General features: G+C 38.2%; 1 protein-coding gene across 1 annotated transcript in view; it reads left to right on the plus strand.

The window, feature by feature from the left end:
• The first annotated feature begins 26 nt into the window (after positions 1 to 26).
• Positions 27 to 21,908, plus strand: part of glt1d1 (glycosyltransferase 1 domain containing 1) — a 25,565-nt gene continuing 3,683 nt past the window's right edge. The window contains exons 1-11 of the mRNA XM_007567103.2: positions 27 to 459; positions 2,584 to 2,735; positions 2,868 to 2,973; positions 6,800 to 6,851; positions 9,145 to 9,181; positions 9,336 to 9,392; positions 13,388 to 13,486; positions 14,619 to 14,668; positions 17,205 to 17,248; positions 19,874 to 19,994; positions 20,881 to 20,979. Coding sequence (XP_007567165.1) covers positions 392 to 459; positions 2,584 to 2,735; positions 2,868 to 2,973; positions 6,800 to 6,851; positions 9,145 to 9,181; positions 9,336 to 9,392; positions 13,388 to 13,486; positions 14,619 to 14,668; positions 17,205 to 17,248; positions 19,874 to 19,994; positions 20,881 to 20,979 — 885 coding nt within the window. The 5' untranslated portion in view covers positions 27 to 391. The remainder of the gene's footprint in view (positions 460 to 2,583; positions 2,736 to 2,867; positions 2,974 to 6,799; positions 6,852 to 9,144; positions 9,182 to 9,335; positions 9,393 to 13,387; positions 13,487 to 14,618; positions 14,669 to 17,204; positions 17,249 to 19,873; positions 19,995 to 20,880; positions 20,980 to 21,908) is intronic.

Here is a 21,908-nt window from a genome sequence, read left to right on the forward strand (position 1 = left end):
TAAAAGGAAGTTCCTTTGAGGTGATTTTATTATATCGTTTCGTTATAGTAGTATAGAGATATACGTGTTATCAAGATGTTCTCCTGACCTAGTCTTTAATATTGGTCACCCACAAAAGCAGTGCCTACAACATGTTAGTGTCCTGCTGCTATTATTACAACCGCTTGTTTCCAGGGGATAATATTAGAGACGGACTTGTAAACATTTGAAACATGGTTGAAAAATCACTAGTAGCATGCTGGGCTCTGTTAGCTTTATTGTACGTGGACGTTTCGGGAATGTGTCCAGGAAATGTGATGTGAGCTGGGTGTAGCAAGGGAGCTGAAAGTCAGAGACCTGCCTTGCCTGCTCTGTCATTCACCGGTTACAGAGCACCGTTTAAAGAGGGGATATGAAATTACTCTTTCTAGCCTGCCTCAGCCCCAAAACAGGGAACTATACGACAGCCGAGAGAATAAGGTAACTTTACCTGTTGATTCAGATAACTTGGTAATTAGCTTGAGAGGCTCGGTGTGACATTATAATGGTTAACTATTAATAACCAGGGCTTTGTAGGCAGCTGTTCTTATGGAAATGTCCCTCTTCACTGCTAATTGGTTGTAATTAGTCAGCTGTAATCTTACGGCTCATAGTGATGCCATTCTTTAACGTGGCTTTTGGCCGCTGTACTTTTGTTAAATCATGTGATATTTCTCGTCATCGCTGGCGGAGGAAGTAACGCATCCTTTATTTAAATGAAATTGTTCTGTTTTGAAAAACAGCCCTGCTTTAAAATGCCATCTGACCAAAAATCACCTCAGTAAGGTGTTTTAAGGTCTATTTAAAGTCCAAGTGTGACTGTTACATAACCTGGAAAGTTAGTGCCAAGTTTAATTAGATTGTGACCACTGCTTTTGTAAGTGTTGCAGATGAGCAGTTCTGTCATTTAAATACTTGTGTTAAATGTTTTTAACCGATTAACCACTAGAAAAAAATAGTTACAATTGAAACATTTTAATAAGTACATTAAAATAGTATAATATAATTGTGATAAATAGAAAGCAAAATGGTTAGATAATTTTTTTTAAACTGATATTCATTTTTAAAATCCTCTCATCATTTTAATATTAGTATTTAATTGTTTCCTCATTCCTATCGATCGACCCATCAGAATATAATTGATACAGTCATCATGGCTACTAAATAAACATTAACATTGGATTAATTAGCCCCAATACATTTTCATTGCAGACCATTCACTTTGTCTGCAGCGGTGTTAGCACGCCCACTGACTATGATTTGTAAGTCTTAAAGAAAAAAAATAAAAATGTTTAAACAGCTGTAGGTGCTTTTAACATTTTAATGAATTTCACATTTAATTGTTTTGTCCTTTTTTAAAAAAAACATTATTAATAATTTAAATCAAAATGGCTATTTAATGTGTGGATTTTCACTTTTATCTAAATGTTTACAAACATGCCTCACTCCAGCGGTCAAAAGTTGGGGCATACCTTGGACAGGTCAATTTTATTTTCAATCAACGTAAAATTAAATTCAAACTTGCCTCATACAACAAAACATCAAAAAGTAAAAGTATTACTTGGCAAGACTACATAGACTTTTAGAGAAATGCAGAAAAGTAGTTTTTATTATTTATGGTATACTTAATGCTATTAATGAAGTTAGCCCTGTGTTTCACAGGAGATTTCTTTTATGCTATTATTGCTTTCTGTTCATTGTCTTATGATCAAAGAATTTATTTATTTTTTTCCTGTGGTTTTTGCACCATTATTGCACAACAGAATCTGTTAGTGTGACCAGGTCCAACATTGTAAGTTTTGCCATCACAATGCCAAACTGAATCATTAAATTATGTTGAAAATGTTCCTGTAAACGCCATCAAACTTTATTTTAACTTTAAATTTAAATGAAATTGTTCTGTTTTGAGAAACAGCCCTGCTTTAAAATGTCATCTGACCAAAATCACCTCAGTAAGGTGTTTTAAGTTCTATCTAAAGTCCAAGTGTGACTGTTACATAACCTGGAAAGTTAGTGCCATCAAACTTTATTCTCTAGAGAGCAAACATGCAAATCCTTCTCTGTTCTCTCATAGGTCAGTTTTATGTTCATTTTCTGACAAAATGTTATAAATACATTTTAGAATTCAATTGGAATAAAATACAGCAAGTTTTCTGCAAAAATCGTCAAATAATGATTGCATTCAAACATGCTGTTATCCTGCACCGGAATAAAAACAGAATTTCACAACATGCCAAATAAAAAAAAAAAAGACTTTAAATCAAAAGACACACATTTAAGAAGTTCTAGTCTTTTTGTCAGGTTTTTATAGAGTTTGATTCATTTTAATTAGGACAAATGTTGACACTTCCTTCTCACATCATGTGCTTCTATGATAATTCTGGGAAAACACAGATTGGTTGGCATCTATTACTGTGCATGGTGCTTCTGGACTGAGACAAGTGGTACTGTAGCTGTAACATAGTACTTTAAAAAGGCTAAACTCATAGACAAACACCTTTGTACATCGTTATTTTAAAGTACAAAACCACAACTTAATGTTCTCGCATGTGTTTTATGTTTAAGGTCTCACATTGAGTCAGCAGGACACAGCTGCGAGCTAAGAGATGTGGCAGATTTTCACTCTCCCTCCGACGTGGCACACCTAGTGTCCCAAAATCCTCCGTTTGAGGCTGCACTGGCAATTCATCTTTTCAAAGCTGGCAGACTCCTCCTGGGTAAACACTGACCGAGGCATCGTCTGTGTCGCTGTGATCGGATCTTACTTTCTGTTGCTAATATTTGTCAGAAAAACAAACATGCAGTCATGTCCTTTTTGTACAAAGTTTCTCATTTTCTGTTTGCACTAGACCTTCGTTTACCCTTCGGAGTCATTTTTGGCGGAACGGACATAAATGAAGATGTGAAAGATGAGCAGAAGCGTGTGGTTATGGAGCAGGTGCTTCTGAAAGCCAGGTGACCCTACCGCTAACCACAAGTTCAAAATGCCTGATTCCAAAGACTTGAGTCAGAACATGAAGTTAATAATTTTTTTAAGATGCCAGTCGTAGCTTCGCTGGCATTTTGGTGCAAATAATGTAACTTAACTTCTTTTTTTTTTTTTTTTCGAACCCGTTGTTGTAGAGACTTGATGCAGCTGTCGGCATCTTGAAGTTCAAACAAGAAGTAAATGTGGCCACGCCTAATATTTTTATTCATGTCGCTCCAATGAAATGTATCTAATAACGTTTAATTATGTGATTTTTCTGTGTGAGAAATGCATTGTTAGAGATGGAATGGTTCGCAAACTCCACAGTTCAGTTCAATTTTCTTTTCCTATTATATCGAAACTCCAGAAATACTCAACAATAGCAATATATAATCCACATCATCCATTTATTTAAATATAGATTATTCTCAGGTCATGTAAAAACCGGCAGTTTGGTGTTTTAGCTAAGGGACAAGTTAAAGCTGGCTGATAATGAATTAAGGGATTTTGCAAATTTGCTAGCAACTGTTTAAAGATGTTTATCTTAAATTCTTACATAGACAATAAATAATTATTAATTTCTCACTTTCTACTAAAAGTTTCCTTGGAGTTAAAATAGAGTGATGTTTCACACATAATTTATGTGCATCCTGAGTTTCAGTTGATCGGAGTGCACCGATCAATCAGCCTTATCGGCCCTGACCCAATTTCCTTAATTTTGAGTGATTGGGTATTGGCTGATACTTGCATGTGAAATCGATCTTATCTACTTCGGCAAGAGTCTGAAAATCAACCACTGTTGACAGCAGTGGTTGACTTGGCATGGCTGCCAAGTCACAGCCCACCGAGTCACGTCTGCACATGCAGCGTTAACAATAGTCACTTTGTTGCAACTTTCAGTATATTTAGTGACTTTTTAGCAAATGTATTTTTAAAAAGCGACTAGAGACAAATCTTGCAACTTTTTTATGTGTTATTGAAGTGGCCAAAATCCGTGATCTGCCAGAAAGCTGTAATCGGTGCACCTGAAGGGTTTCATTTCTTTGCTTGCCTGGTGAGATTTGCGCTTGCACCTTTGTAAATATATTTAGTTAGAAATCTGTCATGCATAAAAAAAAATCATCTGTATGTCCCAAATTGTGACAAGTGAGCAGAGTATCTTTTTTTTTATTGAGCCATTCCACCTCTAAGAAATACTAACATATAAAGCTAAATCTGCTCAACGGAAGCTCAGCAAAGTTTAAGAAAAATGTCTGGATTTATCCCCTTCTTCCTGTCTCCAGAGTATTGGATGAAAGAATGAGGCTGAACATTTTTAATTTAACTCCAACTGTGCAGGCTGCGAGTTGTTTCCTTCTCCAGTTTAACAGAGAGTACTTATCAATATCATGTGAAATGACCTGACATCAGTCTCTCTCTCTCTCTGTCTCTCTCTCTCTCTCTCTCTGTCTCTCTCTCTCTCTCTTTCTCTTTTCATGCTGATGAAAAGGGCGTGGTAGGGAGCTTATCTGGGAAGTTTTAAGGGCACAAACCCCTTTTGGGAGCAAATGGGGAAATCTAACTGTTGCAGCTTCAAACATCCATGCACCTCCCACTGTTGATGCCTCCTCACACACAGACCTTGATCTTAAAATTCGGTCACCACACAGAGCCTGTTGGGCCGCTTAATAATACACTGCCACGCATGCAAATTAATATCCTCCCGGTGATTTTTGCCCTACATTTCCTTCATTTTTCTCATTGTTTTATTTGCCTGAAGCCAAAGGAAGTTTTTCTTCGGCTCTTGTTTGCGCCAACAAACAACATCAGGGTGTATTGTAGCTTGGATACCTGTTGCCATGTCGGTGGTGACTTTATTGATCTTCAGTGGTAAAGAAGTCACAAGATTGTCGAGATGTTAGCACCAAATGCGCTGTAATACAAATTGACATTGGTAAACTGTTTAACAGGAGTCGGGGACCAGTGTTTCAAGATGGAGTTTAAAGCAGATGTGAATTCCTTTGCTAAGCTCACACTGTGTGCTTTCCTGTCTTATTTTTTAGAATTACTGCTGAGTACCCCAGCAGTTCCACTATCGAGTTTACAGATGAGATGGGTGCAGCAGTTAGCAAATATTTTATCTGGCAGTGCTATCTCAGCCACTTGCAGACAAGAATGTTGAACAAAACCTGTCTGCATGTGTACACAGTGACTATTTTAAAGTCTCATCTAAACTCTTATGTATGTAACCAGTAGAAAAGCAGACCTGCCACAGCCAACTTGGAAGTTGTACTTTTAAAAAGAGTGCTACCTTGATAGGTGTTTCCGTTAGTCATTAGGTAATGACAGGCTATGAAAGATTTTGGCTTTCTTGTCAATTAAGAAAATTATACGACTCTTGTTTTTGCCAGCATTCCAGCTGTGTGCAGCAGCAGCAGCAGCAGCAGCATTACTCTAAGCAGAAAAAATACTTGTCACTCTAATACTTTATCTGTTGTCTTATGAGGTCTGTCAGGTACAATAAAGGGAATGGCAGAAAATATAAAGTTTTTAAGCCTTGCTGTGTCTTTCAATGGATTATTAGGGCCATTGTTGAAATAAAATGTAGTAAAATAATTGGGTACAAAGGTGAAAAATTTTCCCCAAATAAACTCAAAAATTTCAAGATTTATTTCAGATTTTGTCAGAAGAAACATGAACTTTCTCGGATGTCAAAAAGTCGTACATTTTCAATAAATTAAGATTTAAATGTTGCATGATTAAAGACATATGTCTGTGATATTAGAGCAAGGATACTTGCTGACATTGTGAAGTCAAAAATTGTTTTAGAAAAAACTCAGAAGTTTTCTGAGATTACTGCGTAAGGCATTAAGCAACAAAAAGTGACAGAAATCCTCTGTGATTAGGGTGGTGAGTTTAGGAGATGCACATCTGTTTTTTCTCCCAAACTGTAAGCTCTTTTTCTGTATCATAACGTCATCTTTCAGGTGCAGACACACCATAAACACCTTGAAAGGAATCCAGAATACATGTCTGAGACAGGGAGGAAAAAGCTGCAACATGGCTGCATCAAAATTTATCTAAGTTGTTTTTTTGGTTTGTTTGTTGTTGTTTTTTGATAAAAATATAAAAAACACAGACAAAAATCACAGATTTTTTTTTAACATTGGCCAATAGTTCTTCATCTGCAATGGCCCTAGTAATCTGTCAAACTATCTTGACACTGATAACCTGACAAATCAAAACAAATTAGTAATTTATATATCTCATTAAAACCATAAATGGGCACAATTTCTATAGCACTCTAAGTCATACAGCGCTTACACTACTGCCACTTTCACCCAGTCACACTCATGCATGTGTGCACATTCATCACTATTACACAGATGCGTAGAGTTTTGAGCCTCACCCAGCGGCACATCAACAGGTGGCAAGAGGAAGCTGAAACCAGACCCACACTTTTTGGATTGCAAGACAACTTTTCTGTCTGTTGTAATCTGCAACTTGTCATAAAAAAATGTATTTCCATGATTATTTGATAACAATAACCATTGAATGAAAAATGCACACACAGTGCAGAACAAACCTTCCATGCTTACTTCATCTCTACAGTGGATGGAGATCAGCATGAGGAAGCCCTGCCAATCTCCAAAATGGCAGATTGCAAAAATCAGATTTTCTGTCAATTTTACTTTCACTAATCCCGCTTTTTCCGCATATGTCAAAATTATCATTGCTTGTAAAATGACTAAAATTCACTCATATTAATCAAAATCCTTGTTCTGATTGAGTCATTTTTGCATCTCCCTCCCACCCCCTCTTGTTTCTAATCAGGTTTGCCGTTGCTTTCACTGAAAAACTAAAAGAAGAGGCAGAATTTGTTTTGGTATGATCAAACCCCCTTTTCTCCCATTTCTCTATCAATAACACATTTATCCTGTTACTTGCTCCATTCTAAGTTTGCTGCAAAATTTAGGTTAAGTTACAAGTGAGGATGCACAGAGTGAAGCTATTTGATTGCGTTACCAAATGCAGTCGTTCAGAACTGTTCACTTCAAGTTTTGTTTTATTTTTATTCTATCAGCCAGACCATCTGACCAGCCATGTCATGGATGGATCTGATAAAGCAAAGCCTGTCAATTACATAATCAGTCTGATGTTACATGCATGGAAAACAATTCAAGAAAAAAAAAATGAAAATCAATGAAATTATGGTTGTAAATATGCTTTGCTCTACATTCATTCCATGATAAGCAACTAGATATTCTAGCACAAAATCACTACCAACTTTGACAAACACAAGACATAATTTGATGACTTTATCTTCCTCATGGTATATATGCAGTCCAATATTTTACAGCAGATTAAACAATCGTATTGAGATGATGTATCAGCCAACAGTCAAATGTATAGCAGCCATTTGGGAGTCTCTGAGCGTTATTGGTAGCTGAAAAAACACAGTGTGTGTCTTTGTGAGAGGCAGGTCGCACAACAAAGAATGAATAAAGTTTCTTGTTTGGTGTCATTTTACAGTTGACTGCATTAAAAAACAAAAACACTTATTCTGAAAATCGATACTGTTTCAGGAATCGCATAGGGGTGAAGCATTGGGATTGCTTTTTGAAACCATGCTTAGAAAATCGTTTGTGTTTTTTAAGAGTGAATAAAAAGTATTGTGATAGGAAGCTAACTAATCATTTAGTCAGATTAAGGCTGATTGGTAGCTTTTCCATTTTGTGTTTAAAATGTGTCACAACTTAAAAGTTCTTTCTATTCTTTGACCACACATATTAGCCCTTTTGTTAGCATTTCAAGCTCATGGTTTAGAGTTATATGTTCATGACTGTTTCACTGAGGATTTCACTCACTTTTTATGAATTACTCGTCTGTCACAATATGCATTTTCTATTGCTGACTTATGTATGCAGAGGTTGCAGAGGGATTATGGGAAGAAAGGGTGGGACAATCTGCAAACTTTTGCGGTCTATTACATGGATACATGTAGACTTGCAGTACATATGACTATTCACACACACTCACACGTAAGGATAATTCAGAGTGGTTAGTTAATCTTATGTGAATGTTGTTTGGCCTAGCAAGATGCTACACAAAAAGACAGAATCCCAAATTAAAACCCATTTACCAAGTTAAATAGTGCTACCAAGTGCACCACCTTGCAGCCTTAGAAGCAGCTCTTTCGAATCCTTTAATTTGAGTTTTTCTTTTCATTGAGAGACAAAAACTTAAAAGCTAGTTGAATATGGAAAAAATGATTATTAAAAAGATTTTTGATAAACCTGGCAATAGGGTTTGGGTTCTTCCCCCTGTGGGCAACAGTGATGTTTTTTATTTATTTATGATTTCTTAATCAGCTGATTACATCCAGTCTGTTTTTACGTGCTGGTCATTAAGGTTTGTTTCCCCTTCAAGCTGTTATAAATGTTGTGTCTCATAGTGCATAAAATGCAGTTTATCCCTATTAACTGATCACCCTATTAATTGATTTTACATACACACAATCTTGATTGTTTCCTCGTTTACTTCCTATTCCTTTCAAAATCGCTTTTGCTTTATTAGTAAAACAAAAAGCTTTTATGTCTGCGTTATAAAGCAAAAAGACATCCGGAGTCTGACAACATCAGTAAATGTAACAGAAGGGCTTTCATTATACAAACACAATATTGGGCCCTGTCTCACAATAGTCTGGTATTAAAAAAACATTACAGTGTTTTATTTTCCGATGAGATTGCAGCCACCGGCAGCAGATTGAAGCCAGTGGCATCCTTTATCTCCACCATTTAAGCGGTGACAGCAGGAAGACGAGGCGGGCACGAGAGGCATCGCTCTGCTTTTTTATTCTGACACAAAACACGCGTTGTTGATGGATCTGGTGTGATAACATCCAGGCAATTTAATTTTCATCTCCTTGATTTATTTTGCAATACAACTATTATCTTATCAATTGGATTCCTGACTCCCCTTTTAAAGTTTGCGTTTTGTTTGAATGTGCTCCGAGCACGGAGAACCATAAGCGCCCAAAAACCAGAGCGGCACCGACAGCAACAACGTTTGTTTAAATAAACGTCGCCAATCACTGCTGATTAATCTGCTTGTGTTTGTTGGTTTGTTTTTCACCTTTTTCTTTAAAACAACTTTTGTCTTTTCTTCTCTTTCTCAAGGCGTCACCCGACAGTAAAATCTATGTCCAGCCTCAAGGTAAGTTGTCGTGCAGCTACATTAGTAATCACTCTGTGAAACGGTGGAATATTTCCACATAATTTAATATTTGGATCACAAATGATTTGCCGGGATTGATGGGTTGAATATGCCTTTTCTCAACCTAACAGCATTGCAATTGTTTCATTTAAAGGCATCCAGACAGAAGCGGCTGAACAATTTTGCTGGACTGAATTCTTGAGGAGCTCAGGTACGTTTAGTTTAGCGTTATTCCCATCGCTTAATGTAAATCGTATTACATCTCACTAAATAAATAGAAAACTCCTTTAGGTTGTGTAATTATTTTATAACATGTTTTTTATTTTTGGATTGTGGCTACAATCCTAAAATAATACATAATACATTAAAATGTTTGAAATATCCTAATTTAATTTTTAAATGCATTTATTCCGCTGGGATTGCATTTTTGTTTTTCTTTTTCTTTTTTTCCCTGGTGTCAAATTTTTTTCACATCCTACAAAAAAGATAAACTAAATATTTTTTGATTGTTTAAGGACTTTAAATGGAAAAGACAAGACAATATAACATTCAGGTAAAAGAGATGCGACACAATCGTCATTAGACAAGAAAAAACCACAATGACATTTGGTGTTTTTTTTTTTGTTTTTTTTTAAGTAGCCCTTTATCTAAAGCTGGAGCAATAGTGACAAAAGTTTAAAACAACAGGTACTCACACAAGCAATCCAAATAATCAAGATCCTAAATAATAACTAAATGTTTTTTATTAAATAAAAGCTTTCAATATATACAGACTAGACATTTGGCACAAACGTGGTTTGTTATTGCTGCTATACATTATTCGTGCTAGTATTACTATAGTAGATTTTGACCAATGAGATCAAGTTTGAGACATTTTTGTCCACACGTTAGCCTCCTGACTGGATGCTGGTTATTCTTCATTACCAAAGTTGTCGATAATTGTCATTAAATTTGGTGTTAATTCTCTGTGTAACAGTGCGAATGCCTCAGAGTCGCCACGAAGCACTAAGACGAACGTCTTGGCTGCTGCTTCGAATATCACTGTACCTGCATACATTCCCTCTACAAGCATCTGGGAATTTAAATTGGACAGTGCAAGACGATGCCTATCCCAAGTACATTAGTGTTCCCTCAGAGTCCCAGTGAGTACAGAGAGGAACAGCTGATTAATAGCTTTCTAACCGCAGGTTATTTATCACCAGGTTTCCCAGCAGCTGCAAGTAATACAAATTTCCCCCTACTCACTTCTCCATTTGTTGTTCTTGACAAAAGACAACACTGTTATTGTGTGTTTATATCATTGTGCTGAAACTTTGGAATCTGAGTCAGATATTTTTATATATTTTTGTTGCAGCCGTCTGAGCATTGTTCTTGTTTTTGACCAGCAAATAGCCATATGATGCTGTTGTTTTGTTGGTGTTTATTCTTGTTGATAGGATTTTATTTATGTATTTTTTTAAATCAGTGAGAACTAATGCATCACGCTGCGGTGCCCTGACAACACAAAGTCTCCTTGCTTTTATTTTGCAGAATGCAACCCCCACAGCAGAAAGCTTTATGCTGAGAAACATAATACTACTTACTAGAACCTATGCTTTATTCTCGTAAATATGGCTTTCTAAAGAATCGTACTTGAAAGTGAAAGTGAACAAAACCCCTCTATTTCTTCTGAAATTTGAGTGACTATTAGTGTCACATCTTGATTTTATTTTTTTTCCTTGCAGTGGTTGACCTGCTTTGCCCTCTCCAGTAATCAGTGTTGAAAACTTTTCTCACATTTTTAGTTCTTTTCAGGTAGAGAAGCCACTTCAGGAACAAACCCACGTGCTTTCCATGCTGTCGACTTTCATCCTTCCTGTGTCGTTTCGCGCACTCGCGGCACAGCAGGGGGCACCATCCCATGTGTGCATTTTCTCCATCCACAGTGCTGCACATTTTCTCTCTTTTTTATTTTACTTGGATTGTTCCATCTGGCGTGACATAAATTGATCATTTCCAAATTGCCAAATGTAGAGTGCATTGCGTTTTGAAGAGCCCTGAGAAGGTAAATGGAGAATTGGAATGGGAACATGTGTTTTTATGTGGGCCTCGTCGCTGCAGTGGAACACTTTAGAGAGGCCTCAGCTTGTAAAGATGAAAGAGACAGCAATGCTTCTACCTGAATAAAACCGCGCTAAACTGCACGTGCCCATGTGTTATTCCACAAACTCGTTTTTCTCTTTCCAGAGACATAAACTTCTACATTGAAAACCCAGGAGCTTTGAGCCCATTTAAGCGACTGTGTGTGTACGAGACGGTGCGTGTTTGCTTTAACCGGTCTGTTTGCCTTGTGAGGTGGAATTAAAAGGGTAGGTCAGGTACTCCACACAGGTGAGCAGCGATACCATGAGCTGCTGAAGAAGTTGCACTTTCCTCATGAATAACATGTTAATAATTACACAGGCCCTTTTAATGAATAAATTAGCAGCCATGTTCTTGGTGTAATAAGGAGTGAAACAACATGTGCAAAGAGGAGCCGTGATGTTTTATTTATAATGGAAAAGTTAAGTTCCTTAAACTTGAGACTATCTTTTTACATTTTCTGACTGTTGTTGATTAATGTACGTTCAAAGATTCAGCTGTTTTAGTTCTAGGAGCGCACGCTATATCACAATTCATAGTAAATGCAGTATATTTTTATATATTGTTAATTACTCTTTATGATGCAGTAGCACCAGAAAAAAATTAGTTGTGATATAAGGTTTATAGTTGGGGAAAAAAAAAAAAAAAAAGCTGTTCATCTGCCCTCATGCATACTTTCTTTTGCCAAGGCTGCTTGGAGGCTTTACACAGCATAACCCTTACAGAAAGCAGCATCCTTGTATGCTGCTTTCTGTTCTCTTTTCTCATGACAAACTGAGATTCGTCATGAGTAAAAAGGTGTTGATGTTTTTGCAAGGCCTGATTTACAGAGACATAACTGGATTGTTCAATATGTCGGTGTCAAAATCAAAATCAAGCGGTGATAAATCGTTTTGCACAATGTGGGGTTTCTTGTCCAAAGTCGCCATGTTCGGATATGTTGTTAGAAATGTTGCTCCTTTCAGCAGATCAGTTCTTCCCCCTCTGTCTGATATCATCTCACTGCTCTTGGGTTTAAGGTACTGACCTGGGTGTCGGTACCTTAAACCCGCTCTCCCAACGTGAGAAAATCTAATGCATCCCGCAAATATTAGAGCTTTTTGGACAATCGGATCCTAGGATCGGGGTCAGGCCCCAGACCTGACGCTGTCATTTTAAGTTGCTCTTAATAGCATTAAAAGAACTGCTTCAGCCTCCTGATCTGGACTTATCTGGCAACAGGGGATTTCACTTGAGTATCGCCGTGCTAGCTCTCGGCTCATGAGGTTTTATGTGTGTGGCTTTGTTTTAAAAGTTTTCCAGTTTGGGATTTTTTTTTCTCTCCCTACACAAATTGCTAGGACAACGGCCAGCACAGCAATTCCCATTTTGGTTCATCGTTTAATATATAACATAAGGGACCAATATCCCATATTTTATAAGGGATATTATAAAATAAGGGATATTTATTAAACACCATTCACTTGCACTTCTTTTGGGTTCCACATTTCTTGATCTGTTTTTTTTTTTTGTGAGATGCACGGCACTGCAAGGCCTGTGTGTTTCATAACATAGGCGTCGTTATTCGGATTAGGATAATATTTTGGTGCAGTTAAAGGGTCAGGTCCATTACAGTAGTGGTTGGCGTTGGCCACAGTTGTCCGCCTGCCAGTTTCTGACTAATCTCAAGATTGAACACGAGAGCTGGATGATGCGGGGAGAGGGCCAACTCCACGGCAATTCGGTTTCAGCCTGCGCAAAGTTCCCAAAACGTTCCATGTTGTTAGCCTGACGTGAGGGGGGCTGGGGGGCTACCTCATTATTTCTCAGCCGTTTCAGTGAGCAAATCCTCATCGCAGCAGTCAGACAGTGTGGCCGTGATGCCGCAGTTTGCACTGATTAGGCTGCAACCTTTCAATGATTTCCACAGACGCCGTTCCCTGTTGCATTGTGCAGCCGCATTAGTCACTGCTGTCTTCTCGTCCTCGTGACCTTGGCTGATGCATTGCTTTCATTATCTGCTGATGTACTCGGGATGTTCATTATGCAGTGTTTTTCATATTATGTCGCCGTCTCTTCCTGTTTGTGTGTCTGGCTTTTCTCCAGGTGTGAGGACGGAGTGCTTAGATGAACTGCGTGTCTTCCTGTTGGTCTGTGGTCTCAGAAGAGTCAAGGACCCTCTCTATTTGGCAGACGTTTTTTCAGGTTGTTGCTTTTGCACTTTTAGTAATGTATGCACTGCAAATGTGTAAAGCAAAGTGTTTTTTTTTTAGGTTCTAACACAGTCTAAAACATCAATACGCCTTGATGTAAACAATCTCATTCAAGCTCTGACTGTTTGGTTAGGATTGTTGTCCTGCTAGAACATGAAGCTCCTTCTAAAACCTAAGTATTTTTTGCAGCCTTTAACAAATTTTCTTACAATATTATCCTGTGGTTAGCTCTGTCCACTTTTTTCATCAACTCTAATCAGCAAAAAAAAAAAGCATCCCCATATCACCACCGTTATGCCGTAATGTTTTCTTTCTCAGACTGATGTCTGAGAAAAGCTGCACACTTTTCATTGCCACTTTTCCAAAAAGGCCAGATTTGTGAAGTGCATTTAAACAATATCCTGCATGTGAAAATTATAATTTTTTTTCACACATTTTTTTCCCCCAACTTCGGCATGTAGCCCTACTTTGTTGTTTGTTGATGACATAAAATGCAGTGACTACATGACAAAACCTGAGAGGTTCAAGGGGTTTGAATACTAATGCAAGGCTATGAAATTCATCAAAATGCCAAGTGTGAGCCTCGACAGCTGCAGCATTCACTCAAAAGGTATCCTGTGTCGAAAATGATGTTAAAGCTTTACAGCTGACTTGAAATAATTGGACCTTTGTGTTAAAGTGAATTATAGTTATTATTATTGCTATTATTGTTAGTATTTATATACAGACAGGCTTTTATATGTTTTTTTTTTCCTGAAGTGGCTGCTTTTCCGCTTTCACTTGAATTCAGTGGAAACTGTTACAGATACCCAGAACCTCTAATGTTTTAATCCATCATTCATTTTTTTTTTTTTTCACAGCATGCAGCTATGGTAATAAGACTTCACTAGAGGGCGTCAAATTGTACATTAACGTTTAGATGAGCTGCGTGAGGATTTTATGTGCACTCGAATTAAAATCTAGTGCACTCATGCCTGAAAGCTAAAGCAATGTGGTGCTGTGAGACAGTACAGTTGTAAGAAGTCTATTAAAATACATGCAGTAATTCATAATCATAACTCTTCGCCCCCTCGCTCTCCAAACTGCCCATGTTTACATTGCTCCCTTTGCTTTGCGTGTTTCAGAGTGGCATTCAGAGAACCTTCACAATGTACTGATCATAATCGGGCCGAAGGTAAGTCGTGATCTCGCGCCGTTACGTGTAGATTGTGACGATGTAATTTTAAAGTATGGATAATGCTGTTCTTTGTTTTGCCCGTCATAAAAAAGCACCGTGCTTCTGAATGTCCAGAGAAACCTGCTGTTTGAAGTCAGGGAGCCTCTAATTGGATGTAGCAGAGATACAGGCTTTAGCTGTTTAGCTGGAATTAAAGAGCAGCTCTGGAGGGAAATGTCTTCACTGTCAGCAACAGTAATGGTGGGTTTTTATTCCCCCTGCTTTTTTTCCCCCCCCGCCCTGTCATGTGTGCCTCTAGCTGTTTTGCTATTTGCTAAATTGATCCACGGCTGACCCCAGATTAGCATTTGCTGTTGACTAATGAACTGTGCAGAGCTCTCCCATTTTCACACAAATAAACAGAGATTTATCTGGAAATGTGAGGGATATATTACATACAGAGTTTGTGGCCCGGTCACACGGCATCATACCTCCGAACTGTTTATCTCCCATGGAGGGATTAGCTGCACCTCCGCTGGCAGGGGAGGGGACGAGGGTGGAGAAGAAGCTGAAAACTCTCATCATCATCTGATTTATGAAAGTAAATCAATCAAGAATCGAGACTTTTATGCTTTTATCGTGCATGAAAGTATTCATAATAGTTTTCACATCTAGTGACAGTTCAACTACAAACCACAGTAAAAGTTTTTTTTATTTTTTTATTTGATTTTATTTGATTTCACAGACCAACATAAAGTGGCACATAATTTTGAAGTGGGAAAAAAATGACACATGGTTTTAAACTATTCCTACAATTAAAGAAATAAAGAGTTCATTTGTATGCATCTTCTTCACTCTGAAATCCAGTGTTTTCAGAAGCCCCACAAGCAGTAAATGCGTTGTAAGTTGAACTCTACAAATGAAGGTCTTAGAGATTTGCTAGAGAATGTTAGTGAATTCTGGTATGAAGTCAGCGGACAGGTCAGGGATGCAGGGAAACTAAAACTGGTCTGAAAACTTCTGTCTTGCGTTGCTTGAAAAATATCCGCAGACTGGAATAGGCAAAATGACTGGAAACCATTCATAATTGTACTTTTTGCTGCTCTTCATCGTGATGCACCATTAGGTATTGGTCTCACATGAAATTATAATAAAAGTAATTAAAGTGTAAGATTTAAAAGCAGTAGATTTCAAGGGGTTTGATACTTGAATGCACTATAAAATGTCTTTGACTTCTCAGCTCTGCATAGAAAAACCCAAGTTCAGTCTCGGTGCTCTGTTCGCTTTGCTGTTTCGTTTCCAATCTCGCTCATTGATTTCTGTGTTTGCTGTCTTCTCTTCCCCTTGACTCAGTTTGATCTCACATCAGTGAGTCGTACTTAAGCATCTGTTCATTCTCTCAAACAGTGGCGCCAGGCAAAAGGTATGTTGTGCCTATAGCTTCGCTCAAAAAAAAACAGCTCAGTAAGACATAGCCAGAGGCATATGCTCTAACTTACTGCCGCTTTGTGCTTTCCGCTGCGCTTTGTTGATGCTTGATGAAACGCTTCAGTGGAAGGAGAGAGAGACATGTGATTCATCTCGCTCATCTCGCCCTGAATCACAGCAGATTCGTGTTTGTTTTTTTTTCTGTGAAATAAGTAGATCTTAGCATCTTCAGCGTTTCCACGTCTTTAGTTAAGGATGTTTTAATAGCTGCACTTTTCCCCCCTTCTTTTTGCTTCATTAATAAAAGCAGGAAATCTGCAGAGGATGTAAATGCAGGAAACTCAGTGAACAGGCGGCAGAATAAGCCATGCCTTGCTCTGTCTATAATGACGCACTATAAATTCCCCCTCATAATAAGCACTCTGGCTGTGCAACATCTGTCAACAAGAGAAAAATTCAGGTCAGCGATGTTTGTCAGCAACATCTTACTCCTTTCTTACTAGGCTTTATCAATTCAATTGAAAATGCAGCTTGTATAAAGAGCGAAAATGCATGAATGGATATATTTGTTTTTTTGTTTTTTTTATCGACATTACCTGCGACTTTGTGAACTTTAGAAAAACTGAAATGAAAAGAAGCTCTTTTTTTTTTTTTGATGCCACAAGGGAAATCGTTTTGTCCCACATGCAGCAGAGTAACAATAAATTAACAATGGCTCTAAAACAAATCCCAGATCACTAAAATGCTCCCCATTCAAAGAGGTTGATTTTATTGTGCGCCATCTTACGAATAAATTAGATATAGTCATTTCAGGATCGCGAGATGAGAGAGAGCATTAAAACTACCAGTTTGCTTGGTGGCATCTCTGACCCAAATTGCTACGCTTCGACTTCTCTGAGGGCAGGCTAATGCACCCAAATCCTACATTGCAATTAATCAGATTGGCCTCCCACCCCACCCTGACCCCAATCTCTGAAAATACAGGATTTCCCAAGAGAGTGATTTTCTCATGAAATAAATTCTTGTGACATTGTTTATCTTATCTGTAAAGCTGTTACGGATCTGAATCACCAGTGTTTGTTCTTGACCTCTTAATCCTAAATCTACAAATGTATTTATTTCCCAGGTTGACCCTGCACTCACTGCAGAAGTGGAAGCTGTTGTTAAACGGTAAGGACTGTGACACAAACACAAATACGCTCCCCTCCCAGGCCACTTTTTACTTCTTCTTCTTTTTAAGCTGCAAACATTTGGGTGTGACATTAAAATATGAATATGAGACATTTCATCTTATTTTTCAGGTATTTACTAGGGATAAACGATATATGAATGTTATTATCGGTATTTGCCGATATTAGTCAACTTTTATATATCTGTGTCAGCACCATAAGTAAAACTGGGCCAATATCAATAGCCGATATTTATTTTCATCTCGCCGTTTGTTGTTTCAGGAGGGGGCAGGGGTTGGTCATGTGATAGTTAAGCAGCACAGGATTGTTGGATGTTTAAGCAGAGAAGCAAAGTCAGTGGTGTGGTTGATTCTTTTTCTACAGTTTTGAACGGGTAGGGCAATGCACATAATATCAGTAAATATTGATTACCGGTAAAAACAGTGATATCGGATAGCACTACCAGCTGACAGGGTTGGGCGATATGGACTCTGAATTTTATCACAATATGTTGTGTTACCATTTTTATTTCAATAAAAATGATGATAAAATGTTCATTACTTCTTTTTTAGGTAACAGTATGAGTGTGAATGCACAGCATTCATAGCACCACATCACAAACCCTATTTCTGAAAAACATTCACATTTAAAGTAGGCTTCCTCAGGACGCCGCTTACTTAAAGAAGTGTGATTTATATTACCAAACTGCACACAGTAATTGTATGTAATCATTTTTTCTAATGCACTGATATTCATTGAAGCTCTCATGAAACAACCTGGAGAAAAAAGGAAAAAAAACAAAAAGCATTTTTGATTGATACTGTCAGATTCTTTGTTCTGTTTAAATGCAATGTATCAAGACAGCGACAAATCAAATGATATAAAAGTTTTCATGAAGAACAGTACAATAAATGCCCATCCCAACAGACCCAAGATGTTCATATTGGTGCATCAATAGTATTTACAAATGCATCTCAGAGTTCAGAGGCTTTATTTGCAAAGGAACCTCAAATATTTAGGTTAACAAACGTTACTCCTAGACATTCAGCAGGAGATAAAATTTGGTTTGGCTGTGCATTTATGGTTAGCAGTGAAACCGACATGAAAGCCAGAGAACCGTCTGTTGGCTTAAAATGAGCCCATGTGAAGCTGAGGTTCACTGAAAATAGGTCGACGTCATTGTTCAAACGTTGACTATAGCAAGAACAAGCATTTGGTTGTTCTCCGAAAAGCTCAGAAACTGCTAAGGTTGTAAGTAGAAGCCTTGCAAAGGCTAGAACAAGAAAAAAACACCAGCAAGTTGTGGACTGAAACTTTGTTAGGATATCAATATTTCTTGTTTGTCTAAAGCTTTACAGACAAAAGTGAACAGAGTACTCTCGAAGAAGCAAACCACTCATTAGACAGAAGGAGAGGAAGGCATGACCCTAGTTTGCCAAAAATCTTCTGGAATGAGCCTCAAAAATCCTGGATCAAAGTTTTGTGGGCTACATTCGGACTGTCATAAATCAGAAGTGGAGACAATTGTGATCTTTTAAAAATAAAGCCGGCAGTGTAGAATGACAGGAGGAGACGACTTTAAAACAAATCTTTTCAGAACAATAGCTTAGTGTAGTAATAATTGTCGTTGGCTAAACATCTATAAGTCATATAACTAACCTTCTTTCTGTTCTAGTCAGAAATTATTTCTTGGTCTTATTTGGGCTTTCAAATCCCACGGGCCACACAAACCATATGTCATTACTATATCACTCCCTGGAGCTTCTAAAGCCAGCTTGCCCCCTGTACAAGTCAGCACATGCGTAGCTCTGACTTCCTCTCTAGCTGAGTCTGAGATATAATGAAACCAGACTGGTTTCAACCCCTCTCAGCACTTTATTCCAAATATGCAAGCTCCTTTGTGAAATGCAGATGTCTGGACTTGGGCTTGAGATTCTGCCGAGCTCAGACGACTACATGGAGAAAAATCTGCTAATTTAAAGAAAGGTGTAACCCAACTTGTAGTTGGACCTTCCATTACACAGCGAGGTGATGACCATAACAGCAAAGACGCTGATCTGGATCAAGAGGTGTAAGGTTTTTACCTGGACAAGCTTAAACCCCATGCAGTGTTAATTTCACCTGCAGAACAAGTTGCAAGTTAGAAATTTGCTGAAAGATATTAGTTGTTATTCGCTGTATTAATCTGTTTTAAGTCAATTTGGTAACACTTTATAGATGTGGTATTAAACTAGACATAATAATAAGTACTGCGTTCGCCCTCTAAAGTTAAATCCCCGTGTTTGCAGTCAAACCCAAAAATAACCCAACTGTCTTGACCGTTCCGGTACTTTTAGAGGGGATAGCTCATAAAATGGCCGTGCTCCACCAGCCATCTCTTTGTCTCATTCTCCCCCCCTCTCTCAAGTCTTGACTGAGTTTGCAGTTTTCCTGCCAAAGACTTTCAGCACAGCGAAACCCTCTGCAGCAGGAAGCTGCCCTGTCCTGTTAAGACTTTACCTGAGCTCACCGTGCGTGTCACACTCAGTGCCACCATGTGTCCTAGCCTGAGCTTGTCGTTGCCGTTCAACATCATTCACGCCTTTGTTGGCCTCAAGTCGCACAGAACTCAGCTTTGCCTCTGCAGGGCCACCGGGGTCTTCTTGGCGCAGGAGAGGAGCCAACAGGAGCTTCATGCCGCCATGAAAAGGTGCTTTGCCGTAGTCAACAGCTCCGTGTCAGAGGGCATGTCAGCAGCCATCTTGGAGGTAAACATTTGCAAGAGGGTTGAGGGGGGGGAAAATGTTTTTTTTTTTTCTAGGTATTTACAGAGAAATTATTTTCTTACTTGCACCCATTCAGTTGTAGATGCTTTTACAGATATTTCTCTACTGCTTTGCAACAATATTGTCAAGCTAATTGAAGAGCCGCTACCAAAATTAATTGCCCGACTCCAATATGTCTATTCCTGAGTGGAATCAAGCCTCAAATTCCACTTAATCTTCTTTAAACACAGTCAATTAAGACAATCCACAGTGGGCTTAAAGTCTTCTTACTATGTTTGGGTGTTTCACCCCACAGCCTGCCGACGCCAATATAAATCGCTAATTCTGTAAGTGAGAGCCGGCCAGACGGCTGTGTGTGCGCTTTTCTTTTCCTGCTGCGTTAAAAAACGTTTCGTCCCAGAGAGTGATCGTACAGGTGCATCTGAGTGAATTAGAAAAATGCAATTCAATTCAGAGAGAAAACACACAGACTGATATATTCATCACTCTGTTTGTTTTGCATGAATTTTTTTTATGGTAAGTTGTACAGCTAATGAAAAACGCATTTTCTCAGAAAGTGAGATTTTTCTAATTTAAGACCAATAAAAAAAGGATCTTCATTATAGAAATGGTGCCCTTCTTAAATATGTTTGTGTACTGTCTTCCAATGATAGCATGACATTGAAATTAGACTTAAGTAATTTTTTATTTGAATTTCAGATTCTTTAAGCCATGATCACCAAAATTAACTGAAAAAAGCCACATGAAATATATCACAGTGTAATGAATCGATTTCATACGCCACACGTTTAGAAAGACTGAGCTAGATAAAATTTGTCTTGCTCTTCTAATTTAAGGAGATGTACGTTCATGTGCCTCTGCTTCTCAGGCGATGGACCTCAGAGTTCCTGTTCTGGCGAGGAACATACCAGGAAATGCATCTGTGGTGAAGCATGGAGTCACTGGGCTGCTGTTCTCGTCTCCTCAGGTACACGGTCCCTGACCAGGTCACCGTCCTCTGCTGCCTAAATAGCATCTGTGGCCCACATGCTACAGCTACAGCCTCATCATTTGCCTGAAGAAATACTTCGATTCACAACAGCCAAATTAACTTACTTTACTTCAGCACATTACTTGATTTTATTGTGAAAACACAGATTAATTTGAGATTACAATTAACCAAAGGAATGTAGTTATTAAAGTGACATATCTTCAGTGTTCTTCCATGAAAACATATAAAATATTTATAAAAACATCATATTACCTCATGTTGATTAATCACTAAAATGTAGCAGCAAACTGGAAAGCACTAAATAGGACTCTGGTTATAAAACCACGCCTTTTCCTGCTTTAGCTACGTTTGTTGCGTAGGGAGGAAAACATATGCTGAGGCCAGTTGTCGAGGAACTAAAGCATGGCCGTGCCATGCTGTGACTGGATGTTGTTGTGATGGCTGAGTTAAGTCCTCTCTTCATGTGTGCTCAGCTGAACTGCTGCCACAAAGGTCACACAGATGGTTGCAGCAACTTTGACCAGATAAACTATGACCTCAGCTGGTACTGATGGCCAGTATGTGCCTGTTGGTCTGCCATCTTTTCACTCTTTTTATTTGTTTTAGCAGCTTGTCTTGATTTGGTCAATTGTGTTTTCAGTTTGTAAAACCTTATATGAGCCGGAGCCTTAATTTTGGGCTTTAAGTGATCAATTTGAGCTGTTCCTACACATCTGGCATAATTATACAACAGACAACTGGAATAAACCCAGACAATTTTTGTTGCTTTAAAGCCCCTTGAGGGGGCTAGGTAACTGGTTTACCTTGGCCAAACACTTTTTGTTGCCATCAACAAGTTTCCAGAATAATTCTGGTTAAATATTTTACTCCTATTTTTGGCAGAATTTATAGAAACTATAATATAT

Source organism: Poecilia formosa, unplaced genomic scaffold (assembly GCF_000485575.1).
Source record: "Poecilia formosa unplaced genomic scaffold, Poecilia_formosa-5.1.2 Scaffold204, whole genome shotgun sequence".
In the NCBI taxonomy this organism is placed as follows: domain Eukaryota; kingdom Metazoa; phylum Chordata; class Actinopteri; order Cyprinodontiformes; family Poeciliidae; genus Poecilia; species Poecilia formosa.